At 43.3% G+C, this 17,111-nt stretch overlaps 1 protein-coding gene across 2 annotated transcripts in view; it reads left to right on the top strand.

The window, feature by feature from the left end:
- The first annotated feature begins 14,553 nt into the window (after positions 1–14,553).
- ST8SIA2 (ST8 alpha-N-acetyl-neuraminide alpha-2,8-sialyltransferase 2) overlaps positions 14,554–17,111 on the top strand; it is a 493,387-nt gene continuing 490,829 nt past the window's right edge. Inside the window, exon 1 of one of the 2 annotated variants that reach the window (XM_073618411.1) lies at positions 14,554–15,103. In XM_073618411.1, coding sequence (XP_073474512.1) covers positions 15,006–15,103 — 98 coding nt within the window. In that variant the 5' untranslated portion in view covers positions 14,554–15,005. The remainder of the gene's footprint in view (positions 15,104–17,111) is intronic. The other variant, XM_073618410.1, reaches the window with a different exon arrangement.

Here is a 17,111-nt window from a genome sequence, read left to right as displayed (position 1 = left end):
GCCTGTCTGTATACTACCCTAGCCTGTCCATATACAGCTGGCGTGACAAGCGAGCCAGTGCCGCCATTATTTATCTTCAGGCCAAGTCCAGAGGCGCAAGTGTGCGCCTGCGGACCACGGCTGAAGAAATAGGTGGAGAGGGGCCACAAAAATCTCCACCCCGCCACCTAAATGGGCAGGGCAAAGGGGGTGGAGTCAAGGGTGGACCCGAGGGGGGGGGCAAAATGAGGTTTCACCTAGGGTGTCAAAAATATTTGCACCAGGCCTGTCCCCTCCACTGTACAGAGTTTCCTGATTCCTCATTATAAGTGAATGAGTAAAACATATTCCCAGCCCTTGGTTTCCATTGTACTGTAGTGTATACAAACTATTTTTGATGTACCAATCTCTGAGGTCAGGTGGCAATTATTCTGGAGGTCTATGATGATCAAGAAAATATTTTTCTTATCACTGTGATTTATGCATTAGGCACCATGTTGCCCATGCACTTGGCACAGTAACAGATACCAGTTAATCCTTGGCAGTAAGAGGATTTTATGTATGAGTTCACTTTACTTGCTGAATGTACAGTTCAAACTGTATCTAAACCCAAGATCAAAAATCTTATATATTCCAGCTTACCAATAGAGTTGGGCGAACGGTTCGGCCCAAGCATAAGTTCGGGCCGAACATTGGCTGTTCGCCTGTTCGACGAACACCCGAATTATCAGTATATCGGAGTGCGCTACTGCATGTTTAACGCAGTAAATTTCAGTGCGTTAGTGCACGTTTACCATAGTATATTGCAGTGCCTCAGTGCAGTATATTACAGTGTATTAGTGGAGTGTGTCTGTGTAGCGAGTACTCAAGTTAAAGTGCACCAAACACCACTTTCCATTGGTTAAAGTGCATCCACGTACACATTTCCACATCTTTATTACATTCTGCTAATATGCACCCTTGACCCCCCCCCCCATCATGTCTGGGAGGCGATCAAGGAGAGGTCCTCAGGCAGGGCATCATTTCCTCTGTTTAGTGATGCCCTGCCTGAGGAGCAGTACAAACATTAGTGGTCCACACCAAGTTGTTTGGAAGTTCCCTATCATCTTCTCCCTGTCCTCAGCCTTCTTTCTTCCCCCCTCTCTCCACCTTTCAATATGCTCATATTAATTGTCTCTGCTATAACATCCCCTCTCCTCAAACTCTCATTTCTTTACCTCCCCTTTAGCTCACATGGGCTCCCTCATTCTTCAAAGCCTGCTAAAGGACCCAAGAATACATGGCATCAAGTAGAAGGATCACTATTAGTTGGCAACCCTCCTTGACCACCGTTACAAGGGGAAAGTCTCAGAACGTGTCCCCTCCCCACAGAGGGAGCAAAAGATTAAATCTCTTAAGGACACGTTAAAGAGGAGGAACACCTTTCCCGACTCTAGTATGTTACAGTCTGATATAAAACATAATTTTGATGCTTCTGTTGGTCACGAGAGGACGATCCACTGGGTTACTGGGTCATGAGAATAGACCACTGGCCAGAACTTGCCCAGTATGCAATACAGCTGCTGGGCTGCCCTGCATCCAGCATGCTTTCTGAACGGGCATTCAGTGCTGCCGGAGGTTATGTGACAGATAAGAGAGTGCATCTGTCCACAGACTCCGTGGACCGGCTGACATTTATCAAAATGAATCAGTCCTGGATTAGCAGTAGCTATCAAGCCCCTGATGGCGATGACTCTGATTAAGTTCTTTCTGGATCTCGAATCTCTGAAAGCCTGTCTAGGCTGCCTAGTTTTGTGGGTGTTGATTTCATCTGGAACAAATTTTTTGTTGTAGGTTTCATGGGCACAATTAACACCCAAGGACCAATTTTTCCGCACCTGTTTGACAGGTGCATATTATTGCAATTTTTAACAGCAAGGCCAATTCTTGCTATCATAAAGAGTACCTTGATAAGGTTACGGTGTGAAGGCACCACCAACACCCAAAGCCCAATTTTTGCGCACCTGTTACTTCTATACAAAGTCTGTGAAAGAATCACCAGAATTTATCCAAAAAAATCTCTAATTGTGTTCTGAAGTGCACTAAATTGTGGCCTCATCATACAGTTTCTTGCAAAAGTATTCACCCCCTTGGCTTTTTACCTATTTTGTTACATTACAGCCTTTAGTTCAATGTTTTTTTAATCAGAATTGTATGTGATGGATCAGAACACAATAGTCTAAGTTGGTGAAGTAAAATTAGAAAAATAGATACATAAAACTATTTTTCAGAAATTAAAAACTGATAATTGGCATGTGCGTATGTATCCTTTGTTATGAAGCCCATAAAAAGCTCTGGTGCAACCAATTACCTTCAGAAGTCACATAATTAGTGAAATGATGTCCACCTGTGTGCAATCTAAGTGTCACATGATCTGTCATTAGATATACACACCTTTTTTGAAAGGCCCCAGAGGCTGCAACACCTAAGCAAGAGGCACCACTAACCAAACACTACCACGAAGACCAAGGGACACTCCCAAAACAAGTAAGGGACAATGTTGTTGAGAAGTACAAGTCAGGGTTAAGTTATAAAAAAAAATATATCCAAATATTTGATGATCCCTAGGAGCACCATCAAATCTATCATAACCAAATGGAAAGAACATGGCACAACAGCAAACCTGCCAAGAGATGGGCGCACACCAAAACTTACGGACTGGGCAAGGAGGGCATTAATCAGAGAGGCAGCACAGAGACCTAAGGTAACCTTGGAGGAGCTGCAGAGTTCCACAGCAGAGACTGGAGTATCTCTGCATAGGATGACAATAAGCTGTATGCTCCATAAAGTTGGGCTTTATGGCAAAATGGCATGTTTTGAGTTTGAGAAAAGGCATGTGGGAGACTCCCAAAATGTATGGAGGAAGGTGCTCTGGTCTGATGAGACTAAAATTGAACTTTTTGCCATCAAAGAAAACGCTATGTTTGGCGCAAACCCAACACATCACATCACCCAAAGAACACCATCTGTGTGGGATGTTTTTCAGCAGTTGGGACTGGGAAACTGGTCAGAGTTGAGGAAAAGATGGATGGTGCTAAATACAGGGATATTGTTGAGCAAAACCTGTACCACTCTGTGTGTGATTTGAGTCTAGGACAGAGGCTCACCTTCCAGCAGGACAATGACCCCAAACACACTGCTAAAACAACACTTGAGTAGTTTAAGGGAAAACATGTAAATGTGTTGTAATGGCCTAGTCAAAGCCCAGACCTCAATCCAATAGAAAATCTGTGGTCAGACTTAAAGATTGCTGTTCACAAGCGCAAACCATCCAACTTGAAGGAGCTGGAGCAGTTTTGCAAAGGAGGAATGGGCAAAAATCCCAGTGGTAAGATGTGGCAAGTTCATAGAGACTTATCCAAAGCGACTTGGAGCTGTGATAGCCGCAAAAGGTGGCTCTACAAAGTACTGACTTTAGGGGATGAATAGTTATGCACATCGACTTTTTCTGTTATTTTGTCCTATTTGTTGTTTGCTTCACAATTAAAAAAAAAAAACATCTTCAAAGTTGTGGGCATGTTCTGTAAATTAAATGATGCAAATCCTCAAACAATCCATGTTAATTCCAGGTTGTAAGGCAACAAAACACGAAAAATGCCAAGGGGGGTAAATACTTTCGCAAGGCACTGTACATACTGGCCTCGAAGCGGTTGTTCATAACACATAAAGAATGCTTGAATGGAAAATGTCATTTTTTTGGCTTTATAAATGTCATTATTGCTGCAGCAGGCTTTATAAACAGTACAGATGTGCCACTTTACAGGTAAACTAAGGGGACCCCCCAGGCACTATATTTAAAGGAATTTTTCATTTTTATTGTTATTTTCAATTTTGATAGTTCACTTTAAGCATCGGTAACTCACTGCTCATTTAAAAAAGATGTTTTTTTACAAACTTTTTTTTCATTGATACATGTCCCCCAGGGCAGTAACCGGAACCCCATAACCATTGTTTGTCCAATTACTTTCATATAAGCCTTCAAAATAGTCACTTTTGATTTTTTCCAGTTTGGGTCCCATAGACTTCAATGGGGTTCGTTATTCGGCTCCAAACGTTTACGATGTTCAAAAGTTCTGCCGCAAACAGAGCAGGGGGTCATTCGGCACATCTCTACCAACCAATACTTAAATGTGGTGGCTGCATTCATTTTTTTTTTTTTTATGTTATTTTCCTATACTTTCACCTTGTGATCTGACCAGCTTGTTACTATTCAGCTTCCTTTAAATGACCAAGCTGTTCAGTAAGTTAGAGGGTTGGGTCATTTATGACAGACAGAGGTACTTACATTTATATAAAACCTTTCTCCTAAAAGAAAAAAAACTGTTTTTGTATGTAGCTGGAGTTTGGCTTTTATTTGTTAGTTCACCTAAATCTGCTAATGCATCTAACGCCGGTCATACATGGAGCAAATTTGTTTCCTGCAACCACAGATTGACAATTCTATTGTTCAAGGGTGTCCATTGCTCCTCTATCCAGAGTGGAGACACCCACAGACAGGAATTGTGTTATTGGATTACCATGTTTAAGAACTGCTAAGTTGCAATATATTATATTTTTGTTTTTGTGTTTGGATATGCTTAAAACTTTGTTTCATGTGTTATTTCTAGTAGTTAGAGTACTAACAATGCTCTTTATATATAGTATTAGCAACAAGTTAGTAATCATAATAAGACTTTCACAAAAATATAAAAGGCTCTTTTAACATCTCACATATTTTTACTATAACATCGCAAACATCATTTTAAGTGGCGCTGTGTGTAATTACCTATAATCCTTCATTCTAATAAATGTCTACATTATCCTCTGTAGACCAGATAAAGGTGATGCAATAGCTTCAATTTCTCAGTCAGTTAACATATAACTTTCCCACCACTGTTAATCTTTCCTACTGAAAATTCCATTAAAATAATGAGTGAAGAGAAATGTATGTACTGTGTAGAGCTACCCTCGTAGGAGCCACTGGCTAAGATGGGTTCTCTGTTCTGTGCCTCAACCTCCATGAGAACTTCAGCCCCTCTGACACACCAGGTTGAGAGTGTACAAAGCGTGCAATACCAGAGAAAATCACTGAAAGTAATATCTGTTAACCATCAATACTACCATGTCCAAGAAAACAGACACTGAAACAATTAGTTAAGGCAAGAATAATATATTGTCACCCGATATGGTGGGTAAAGAGGCAAGCATGAAAATGGATTAACAAAGGCAATAACGCAATTTAACATACAGTGGCTTGAAAAGGTATTCATACCCCATGACATTTTCCACATTTTGTCATGTTACAACCAAAAACGTAAATGTATTTTATTGGGATTTTATGTAATAGACCAACACAAAGTGGCACATAATTGTGAAGTGGCAGAAAAATGATAAATGTTTTTCAAAATTTTTTACAAATAGATATCTGAAAAGTGTGGCGTGCATTTGTATTCAGCCCCCTTTACTCTGACACCCCTAACTAAAATCTAGTGGAACCAATTGCTTCAGAAGTCACCTAATTAGTAAATAGAGTCCATCTGTGTGTAATTTAATCTCAGTATAAATACAGCTGTTCTGTGAAGCCCTCAGAGGTTTTTTGGAGAAAATTACTGTATTTGATACAATTTTCTGTTTTCAGCTTAAGTAACCATGTTCTCCTTAGTGAACAAACAGCATCAGGAAGGCCAAGGAACACACCAGACAGGTCAGGGATAAAGTTGTGGAGAAGTTTAAAGCAGGATTAAGTTATAAAAAAAAAATATCCCAAGCTTTGAACATCTCACGGAGCACTGTTCAATTCATCATCCAAAGATGGAAACAGTATGGCACAACTGCAAATCTACCAAGACATGCCCATCCACCTAATCTGACAGGCTGAGCAAGGAGAGCATTAATCAGAGAAGCAGCCAAGAGGCCCATGGTAACTCTGGAGGAGCTGCAGAGATCCACAGCTCAGGTGGGAAAATCTGTCCACAGGACAACTATTCGTCTACACTCCACAAATCTGGCCTTTATGGAAGAGTGGTAAGAAGAAAGCCATTGTTGAAAGAAAGCCATAAGAGGTCCCATTTGCAGTTTGCGAAAAAGCCATGGAGGGGACACAGCAAACATGTGGAAGAAGGTGCTCTGGTCAGATGAGACCAAAATTTTACTTTTTGGCCTAAAAGAAAAATGCTATGTGGGGTGGAAAACTAACACTGCACATCACACTGAACACACCATCCCCACCTTGAAACATGGTGGTGGCAGCATCATGTTGTGGGGATGTTTTTCTTCAGCAGGGACAGGGAAGCTGGTCAGAGTTGATGGGAAGATGGATAGAGCTAAATACAGGGCAATCTTAGAAGAAAACCTGTTAGAGTCTGCAAAAGACTAGAGACTGGATCAGAGGTTCACCTTCCAGCAGGACAACAACCCTAAACATACAGCCAGAGCTACAATGGAATGGTTTAGATCAAAGCATATTCATGTGTTAGAATGGCCCAGTCAAAGTCCAGACCTAAATCCAATTGAGAATCTGTGGCAAGACTTGAGAATTGCTGTTCACAGACACTCTCCATCCAATCTGACAGAGCTTGAGCTATCTTGCAAAGAAGAATGGGCAGCAATGTCACTCTTTAGATGTGGAAATCTGGTAGAGACATCCCCAAAAAGACTTGCAGCTGTAATTGCAGTGAAAGGTGGTTCTACAAAGTATTGACTCAGGGGGGCTGAATACAAATGTACCCCACACTTTTCACATATTTATTTGTAAAAAATCTTAAAAAACATTTATCATTTTTCTTTCACTTCACAATTATGTGCCACTTTGTGTTGGTCTATCACATAAAATCCCAATAAAATACATTTACATTTTTGATTGTAACATGACGCAATGTGGAAAGTTTCAATGGGGGTATGAATACTTTTTCAAGGCACTGTACAGAGTGATTAGTTACAGGGACTAAGCATAGATTGCAAACCAAACCAAAGAAATTCCCAGTTTAACTTACTGACCTGCCTGCTAAACAGCTGAATTGGCCTGTCTAACATTATGTGTTAAAAACAGGGGTTTAGTTTGCACACATTTGCACATACATGCGTAAGCTGCAGAGCCCCGTCAAGGCACCCCCAGTATTTTCTGCAGTCCTAACTCTAAATTTTGAGAGCCTCCACAGTGGAAGCACATTCATTATAATGAATAGACAGAGGGCAGGGGAGCCTAGAGGGAGCCCACCCCTCTTTAAAGGTACAGGGGCATATATTGACACTTGGCATCCAGATCAGCATAAACAGTGCCAAGGTCACGCAAAGTGCAGCAGTGGGCAGTAATAAAGCTTAATCTACTGAGTGCTGGAACTATACTGCCAGAGCGTATTTATGGCGGAGATGTTAGTTCTGGACTGACAGGGTATGCACTGTCCAAAAGAAAAGGGAATAGGTAGCGAAGGGGACAGGGGAACAAACTGGGCTTGCAGAATAAGTATTATGGGAGAGGCAGTCCTTTGAGATGTTCTTCTGCCCACTATCATTGGGGCTCTTTAAGAGCCCCAGTGCACTTAACGACAGTCCCAGTTAACCAGCATACATTATAGGTAAAGTATATGGGTGGTATAGTCTTGGCACAGGTGCAAAGGTGGATGGGGTTCAGATATGGTAAAGGTTCGGTATAATGCAATATAGAGTTACATAGTTACATAGCTACATAGTAGGGGAGGTCGAAAAAAGACACAAGTCCATCAAGTCCAACCTATGTGTTTGATTATATGTCAGAATTACACGGTATATCCCTGTATGTTGCGGTCCACCGCCTGTGGAAGGGAATTCCACATCCTTGCCGCTCTTACAGTAAAGAACCTTTTTACGTAATTTAAGGTTAAACCTCTTTTCTTCTAATTTTAATGAGTGGCCACAAGTCTTGTTAAACTCCCTTCCGCAAAAAAGTTTTATCCCTATCGTGGGGTCACCAGTATGATATTTGTATATTGAAATCATATCCCCTCTCAAGCTTCTCTTCTCCAGAGAGAATAAGTTCAGTGCTCACAACCTTTCCTCATAACTAATATCCTCCAGACCCTTTTTTTAGCTTTGTTGCCCTTCTTTGTAATCGCTCCATTTCCAGTACATCCTTCCTAGAGGGCTGGTGCCCAGAACTGGACAGCATACTCCAGGTGCGGCTGGACCAGAGTCTTGTACTGCAGGAGAATTATCGTATTATCTCTGAAATTCTGGAATTAATCCCCTTTGGTCCCAGCACAGAACCCTGGGGGACCCCACCCCTGACCATTCCGAGTACTCCCCATTTATCACCACCCTCTGAACTTGCCTTTATAGCCAGTTTTCGATCCATGTACTCACCCTATGGTCCATGCCAAACGGACCTTATTTTGTACAGTAAACATTTATGGGGAACTGTGTCAAATGCTTTTGCAAAATTCAGATACACCACGTCTACGGGCCTTCCTTTATCTAGATGGCAACTCACCTCAAGGTTAATAGATTGGTTTGGCAAGAATGATTCTTCATGAATCCATGCTGTTTACTGCTAATTATACTGTTCTCATTACTAAAATCTTGTATAAAGTCACTTATCATCCCCTCCAAGAGTTTACATACTATTGATGTTAGGTTAACCGGTCTGTAATTCCCAGAGATGTATTTTAGGCCCTTTTTAAATATTGGTGCTACATTGGCTTTTCTCCAATCAGCTGGTACCATTCCAGTCAGTAGACTGTCTGTAAAAATTAGGAACACACGGTCTGGCAATCACCTGACTGAGTTCCCTAAGTACCCACAGGTGCAAGCCATCTGGTCCCGGTGATTTTTTAATGTTAAGTTTCCCAAGTCTAATTTTAATTCTGTCCTCTGTTAACCATGGAGGTGCTTCCTGTGATGAGTCATGAGGATAAACACTGCAGTTTTGGTTACTGAAGCCCCCCGATTCACTCGTGAAGACTGAGGAGAAGAATAAATTCAATACCTTCGCCATCTCCCCATCCTTTGTAACCAGATGTCCTTCCTCATTCTTTATGGGGCCAATATGGTCTGTCCTCCCTTTTTTACTGTTTACATACTTAAAGAATTTCTTGGGATTTTGTTTGCTCTCCCCCGCTATGTGTCTTTCGTGTTCTATCTTAGCCACCCTAATTGCACCCTTACATTTCTTGTTGCATTCTTTATAAAGTCTGAATACTGAGTTGGTATAGGTGCAGTATGGATGTGGTATAGATGCTGAATAAGCATGACACAGGTGCAGTATAGCTGTCATAGACCTAAAATCCTGTCTCCAGTTCCTCAGTTCTTGGTAATAGTGTGAATGGTTGGTGATGAGCACCCTCACCAATTCCTGTGGTGCAGCTGCGAACTCTTACTGTGGAAGGTGCCCCCTCTCTCTCAGACGCATATATTGACACTTGGCATCCAGATCAGCATAAACAGTGGCAAGGTCACGCATTCGAAAGAAAAAGGTGAGGGCACACTCTGGCCCCCCTGCTGCAGTGGCAGGCATGTACTGGCCATCGGGACTCCTGGGAAATTCCCAGTGGGCCAATGGCTCAGTGGGCCGTTTCAGTGACAGCCTGTCAAAGTAACTGAGCACCGCCAGGGATCGGCAAGGTGTCTGTACATGGACACTGGTGTCCATGAGCAGTACTTGCAGTGTCCGCGGCAAATCCAAGTGCAGACTGCAGAGTCCTCCCTGAGTCCCCTCACTCCTCCTCCTCCTCCTGTGTATGACACTTCAGCCCCGAAAGATTTTACCCCCTTCCTGACCAGAGCACTTTTTGCGATTCGGCACTGCGTCGCTTTAACGGTCATGCGACATTGTACCCAAACAAAATTGACATCCTTTTTTCCCCACAAATAGAGCTTTCTTTTGGTGGTATTTGATGACCCCTGCGGTTTTTATTTTTTGCTCTATAAACAAAAAAAGAGTGACAATTTTGAAAAAAAAGCAATATTTTTAACTTTTTGCTATTATACATATCCCCCAAAAATATAGAAAAAAAAAGTATTTTAAAAAGTTTTATGGCATTTTTATTATTAATTTTTTTTATTAGTAATGGCGGTGATCTTCAATTTTTATCATGACTGCGACATTATGGCGGACACATCGGACACTTTTGACACTATTTTGGGACCATTGTCATTTATATAGCGATGAGTGCTATAAAAATGCACTGATTACTGTGTAAATGACACTGGCAGGGAAGGGGTTAACCACTAGAGGGCGATGAAGGGGTTAAGTGTGTCCTAGGGATTGATTCTAACTGTGGGGGGGAGGGGCTACCTAGGACAATGACAGCGATCACTGCTCCCGTTGACAGGGAGCAGTAGATCTCTGTCATGACATGAGGCAGAACGGGGAAATGCCGTGTTTACATAGGCATCTCTCCGTTCTACCTCTCCACACCGCAATCGTGGGCCACCGGAGAACATCAAGTTCCCAGGACCCGCGGGCACGCTCCAGAAGTTGCTTATTGCAAAAATATATGTTATACCAGTGTTTTTTTCAGCAGGAACAGGGGGGAACACAGTGTCAATTGCTGCTGGGATAGATCTATTGTTGCTGGGGCGGGGATATATTTTTTTATGAGGGGTCAGTTGTTGCTGGGAGTGGTCGATTTTTTCTGGCTGCAGTGGATCTATTTTACTGCTTTTCTGATTATCATTAACAAATTCCATACAAACTACTTAGCAACACAAAATGATACTTGGTTCTGCATTCTTTAAAAGGGGTGGTACTGGGAGGTGGGTAGAGGATGGAACCAAGGGACAGTGCTTGGAGGTAGGTAAGGGGCAGAGACAAGAAGGTAGAGGAGAAAGAGGAGAAATCACCGCTCCATGTGAGCCAAGAAGATCCCACAGCAGGTAACCCCACAGGCGCTGGCCCGGCCCATCACCACGACATACAAGAAAACTTGGAATAGGCAGCCACACACCGCAACGGGATACCAATAAAAACTTCTTTATTGTAATGTAGACCAGTATTTCTCAACTGCAGTCCTCAAGGCTCAATGTTTTCAGGCTTTCCATTATTTTGCACAGGTGATTTGATCAGTTTCACTACCTTAGTAATTACCACAGCCGGTTCATCTGAGGGAAATCCTGAAAACATGACCTGTTGGGGCGCCTTGAGGACTGGATTTGAGAAACACTGATGTAGACAGGTGCAGTCACAGGGATGAATGGAAGGTTAACGTGTTTCACACATCTTGTGCTTAGTCTTAACCTAGGGGGCGGAGACAAGGGATGACTTGGAAGGGGGAATACCTGTACCTATTTTCTAAGATAAAAAGCCCAGTGAAATACTATAATAACCAGAGAAATGCAAACAATTACCCCTCAAACAAACATGCAAAAAAACAGCAAAATATATCCAAGCCCCCTATGTGATAGCATTGACAGGTCACAGGTTCTCTTTATGGAGACATCAGGGGTCTATTAGACCCCCAATGTTTTTTCTGCCCTCCACACCATAATACAGCAGGGATTTTGATAGCTCTGAATCTAAAAATTCTCATTCAGTGCATGAAGGTTCAAAAAAAAACCTTCTGTGCGCAACACCCCCCCCCCCCAGCCCCCTAATACTTACCTGAGCCCCACCTCAATCCAGTAATGTGCATGAGAGCTTTCCTCCTCATTGGCTAAGACAACAGCGGGGACATCAGCCATCCTGCTACTGTCCTGCTGCTGTCAATCACAGCAAGTTAGCAACTTAGGAGAGAGTGAGGGGAGGACACACAGAGCGGAGCCAGCAACTCAGGAATGAGTCTGCTTGAGTGCCCCTATAGCAAGCTGCTTGCTATGGGGATTCTTGGCAGGAGGGAGGGTCCAGCAGTGCTAGACAAGGAGGATATTTTCTTGATTATCACAGACTTCCAAAATAATTGCTTCCCTGATTGGTGCGTCAAAAAAAATGTATAGAGTTCAATGACAACCAAAGGCTGGGAATATGTTTTACATATTCACTCAAAATGGGGCATCAGGGAACTCCGGACGGGTGGGGAGACCTGGAGGAAAAGCTACCATGGACAGCAAAGTGAGCTGTCAAAGAAATCAGCCCTCTAACTGTTACATCCGTAGGACAGCATGTTCTTTTGAATAACAACAGACTCACTGGCCGGATCACCAGGTGAAAATAAAATAAAGAAAGCCTAAAAAAAGAAAACAAATGCAGCCACCACATCTAAGAATTGGTAAGCTGAAATATAATATTGGTTTGCTTTTGGGTTTAAAACTTTAAATCAGCCTTTCTCAACCTTTTCAACACAGAGTTACCCTTGAAATAGTTTTCCGATCTCAGGGAACCCCCGCTAAAAATGACTATATCTACAACTCTGGATACATTAGTGTGATGGTCAGAATGTTTCTTACATTTGCGGTCATTGGGAAGAATTACCCCCCTTACAGATAGCTAAAATGATCAATGGTGTCAGTGGGAACTTATCTGAGAGGCAGAACATTGCTCATTGATCAAGGAACCCCTAGTAACCTCTGGAGGAACCCTAGGGCTCCATGGAACCTTGGTTGAGAAACCCTGCTTTAAACTCACATAGGGTTTAATTGCACACATGTGCAAATATATGTGAAAGCCGCAGTGCCTCATCAAAGCTCCTCTGTATACTGCGGTCCTAATTCTATGTTTGAGAGTCTTCAAGTTAAATTAAAGTGTCACTAAACTCACAACAGTAAAATCAGTCTGTATATGCAGTAAAGCATACTTGTTATATTCACTGTGGAACCTAAGGGGTTAATCCTGTGCACTGTGTAAAAAGGTTGTTTAAATCTGTCTTCTCTGAACCTCCCCTTCTTCCACAGTCTCCAATCCATCTCCTGATAGTAGAGAGCCTTGGGAGCATTGCACATGCTCAGTTTGGTGTGTATTGCTAGAGAGTTTTTTATTTTTTTTTTCTTGGGAGGGTGCATGTGATCAGCACAGGGCCAATCAGCACTGTCCAGACAGAGGGCCAGGTGTCATGCAGCCTAATATTACAGTCAGAGTGGAATGAAAACTCCTCCTACAAGCTTTACCAGTGCTCAGCCAGACACAAGACTGCTACAGTATATACTGCTGAGAAGAGGTATTTAGCAGTTAATTCTCTTAGTGCCGACCGTACACAAATTTGCGTTCATGGCTTGAAGGGGTTAAACCAGGGTGATGCCTGCAGCTGCAGGCATCACCCCGGTACTGGTTTTTAGAGTGGGCAGTTGGCTTTTTAGTGATAACCTAAAGGAGTGGGCGGGGACATCCCCCCTCCCCCTGCCTTCTGACACTCTTCCCGGGCCTCCCATCCCACTGGGAGACCTGATCCATGATTCGGCACTTCCGCCGGCTAGGCTGAGACTGGAACAAAGCCGGAAACAGCTTTGCCTTGTTTACAGGCAAAAACATGGAAGCGACGTCGCAAGGTCACTTCTGGTTTGTTCGGCTGCCAATGGTGCCGATTTTAAAAATGTTACAGTATTCAGAATTTGCCGTTTTTGCCAATCTGAATACTTTTAAGTGCAAAGGAGGGATTTGGGGTCTTTTAGACCCCCGATCCCTCTATAAAGAGTACCTGTCACCACCTATTACTGTCACAAGGGATGTTTACATTCTTTGTGACAGCAATAAAAGTGATCAGAATTTTTTTTAAAGGGACAATATAAAAAAAAAAAAAATTTATAAAATAAATAAGAAAAAAATAATAATTTAACCATTTGCTGACCAGCGCACACCGATGTGTGTCCACAGAATGGCACTGGCAGGCAAAAGGGCGTACAGGTACGCTGTACAGGTACACCCATAGACGACGAATGCAGGACTTTGCCCCGCCCCCCAGCGGCCACATCATTAGATTTGATTGACAAGAGCGAGAGCCAATGGCTGTGCTGCTATCAATCTACCCAATCAACAGCCGTGAACCCCCTAGCCGAGAGACGGCGCGTCCCCGTGGGACCAGTTTGAGGTAAGTAAAAGGGGGGGGGGGCTGGGGGGCCGGTCACTGCCAGGTGTTTTTTTCACCTTAATGCATAGGATGCATTAAGGTGAAAAAACATGAGGGTTTACAACCCCTTTAAGGTAGTAACACCTTCCGGGGCTGAAGTGGTTAAATGATACATGGAATTTATTGTTTGCCTTATTATTGATTTACATTGCCACTGCTATTAGCAATAGCTACATAGTTAGCCTGGTTGAAAAAAAGACACAAGTCCATCTTGTTCAACCAATAAAAGACTGAAAGCTGAAAACATACAATTTAACTGAATGGGAAAGGTATCCATAAAAATACCACTTTAAATGAAGGGTTACACACCTTTGGTTGTCAGATGAACCTGCCAGTCCTAATGAACTGAGCATGGAAGGAGTGGGCACTCCTTTGTTGATGTGACAATACTGAGTGTTGTCACCACCATGAGTCATAGCAGAATCTGTAGCCAACCCAGGGTTCATTCTATGTATTGCCAAGTGTGCTTATGATCCCTGTGCTCTCTCCCCCATTATCCAACATTTCCATACAAGAAATATTACAAAGTGCATGGCACTATAATGTCACATCAGAATGATTTCAGACACAACCTTCCCAGTGGCTGTTATGTAAGCCATCCCTTCTCCAATTCCTTCAGGCAGTGTGTACTGTTACTTGCTCTCAGTCAGTCTATCCCTGGTGGCTTTCCCTTACTGCCTGCTGTCTGTTGCCTGCTCCCAGGTGAGCACTTCTCCCTTTGTTACACTAAGTTTAAGGAGCAGAGAAGAAGAGGAGGGAGAAGAGGGAGGATCTCTGTGTCAGCCAGTGGATGTCAGTGCCTCTGCATGGATCTCTCTCTTTGCCAGTTTGTGTGAGCACAGCAGCATGCACTCTGATGATAGGTGACAACGATCTGCCCCCATTCCCCACCTGCACTCAGCCAAGGAGGACTAAGGAGGGGTGGGGTGGGGGGAAGCCTGCCTTGCGCAAGCCAGGATTGACTTGCTGCCTGGACTGCCAGCTCTCACCTTCACCTCGCTGATTTGCACTGGCAGGCTTTGGGAGAAGCAGCAGAGAACCATGAATCCGGACTTCAGGAGCTGGGTACTTGCCACTGTCACCCTGCTAGTGGTCTTCCTCATCCTGGCTGACATCTCAGAGCTGGAGCAGGAGATGGGGTAAATCATTTTTCCCTTGTCATGTTGGAATGGCTGGAGGGGCACAGAGAGGTCGCTCATTATCTAGTTTTCTTTGTCTTAATACTTCAGCTTGCTTCTTGTTTAACTCTATCCTGCCTTTTCTGATTCCAGTACAAACACACAGCAGTGATCAGATTGCACAGTGTTTATGGTGTTGATAGGCAATACTGTTTGTATTCAATGAATCAATACTTTTGATGGCGATCTGCATGCTTCTTGTCTTGATCTGTGTTATTTCTAGAAGCTTTGATTATTTCTATTAGCAGGAATCACATCAACAAAGTGGAAGTAGAGGTGAGCTAGGCTAGGACTGGTAATGATAGGTTTGCTTATTGTCGGATCCTATTGTCGGAAAGCAACGTGCTTAATGCAGAAGCAAGAGAGTAGAGAGCTCCCAAGGCAAAGCAGTTGTGTATACAGGAAAAAAAAAAACAACAATGCTGATGATGATGCAAAGCTATACTCATATCACAACATAAGGCTGGAGGATACACTACCAGGCTACCCTGCCAAGAATTCACACCCTTTCACTGTTAGAAAAGGGTTAGACTTGTCTCTGCTACAGGCATGCATGTAGGTCTGGAGTCCACAGCCATTCTACTGTCAAGGAAGAAACTGTCTTTAGGAAGCCTCATTAGTTTTTTTTTCCTATAGTGCCTCTTAGATAGAAGTCAGTGGCTGTGAAGAGCAGGGCTAATATTTGAACTTTCACTAGACTGATGATGCTTAGCTTGCTGCTTTGTCACCTGGAGGTAGAGGGATCCTAAGGGACTTGGGGATGATGCTTAGAATGCTGATCTGTCACCTGGGCATCTGAAGGATCTGAATGGGGCTTGGGGATTATGCTCTGTCACCTGGAGGTGGAGGGATCTTAAGGGATTTGGGGCTGATGCTTAGCATGCTACTCTGTTACCTGGACATCTGAAGGATCTTAATAGGGCTTGGGGATTATGCTTAGCATGCTGATCTGTTACCTGGACATCTGAATGGGGCTTGGGGATGATACTCTGTTCCTGGGGGTAGAGGGATCTGAAGGGGCTTGAGGATGATGCTTAGCATGCTGATCTGCTACCTAGACATCTAAAGGATCTGAATGGGGCTTTTGGATAATACTCTGTCGCCTGGGGTTAGAGGGATCTGAAGAGGCTTGAGGATGATGCTTATATTGTTGCTCGGTCGCCTGTACATCTGAAGGATCTGAATGGGGCTTTGGGGTGATACTCTGTTCCTATAGGGGCAGAGGGATCCGAAGGGGTTTGAGGATGATGCTTAGCTTGCTGCTCTGTCACCTGGACATCTGAAGGATCTGAATGGGGCTTGGGGATGATACTCTGTCCATAGTGGCAGAGAGATTTGAAGGGGCTTGAGGATGATGCTTAGCTTGCTGCTCGGTCACCTGTACATCTGAAGGAATTAAATGGGGCTTGGAGATGATGCTCTGTCACCTAGGGGGTAGAGGGATCTGAAGGGGCTTGGGGATGATGCTTGGCATACTGCTCTGTCATGTGAACCTAGAGGGATTTAAAGGGGCTTGGGGGTGATGTTTAGCTTGCTGCTCTATCACCTGGACATATAGGAATCTGAAGGGGCTTGGGTGATGGTTTCATTGTGTATGTGGCTACTGGGTTGGCTATGATGCATTGCTGGGTGTGGTGAGTTGCCCCTGTTTTGCTGGCACTGTCCTCACACGTGTCTGGATCAATATTAGACAGAGGAGGGGATGAGCTAAGCTTTTCTAGCATCTCCAGGGTGTGCTGAGAGCCTTCATTATCCCTTCGCCCTCCTGTCTGCTTTGAACACATGTACATAACTTACTAAGGAATTCTAAAGCCACTAGGAGTTCAATGGTGTGAATCACCTCCAAGATCGGAGGCTTGGGTCAACAGCTAATAAAAACTATCCTTTATTTGTTCTCATTTACCATTATGTTATAATAGAAACAAAGTAACTATCTGTCCATGTTGCAATAGGATTTTTGTTACTGTTA

Source organism: Aquarana catesbeiana, linkage group LG03 (assembly GCF_042186555.1).
Source record: "Aquarana catesbeiana isolate 2022-GZ linkage group LG03, ASM4218655v1, whole genome shotgun sequence".
NCBI lineage: Eukaryota > Metazoa > Chordata > Amphibia > Anura > Ranidae > Aquarana > Aquarana catesbeiana.
The sequence above is the reverse complement of the archived record's forward strand: the minus strand, read 5'-3'. Positions and strand labels throughout refer to the sequence as shown.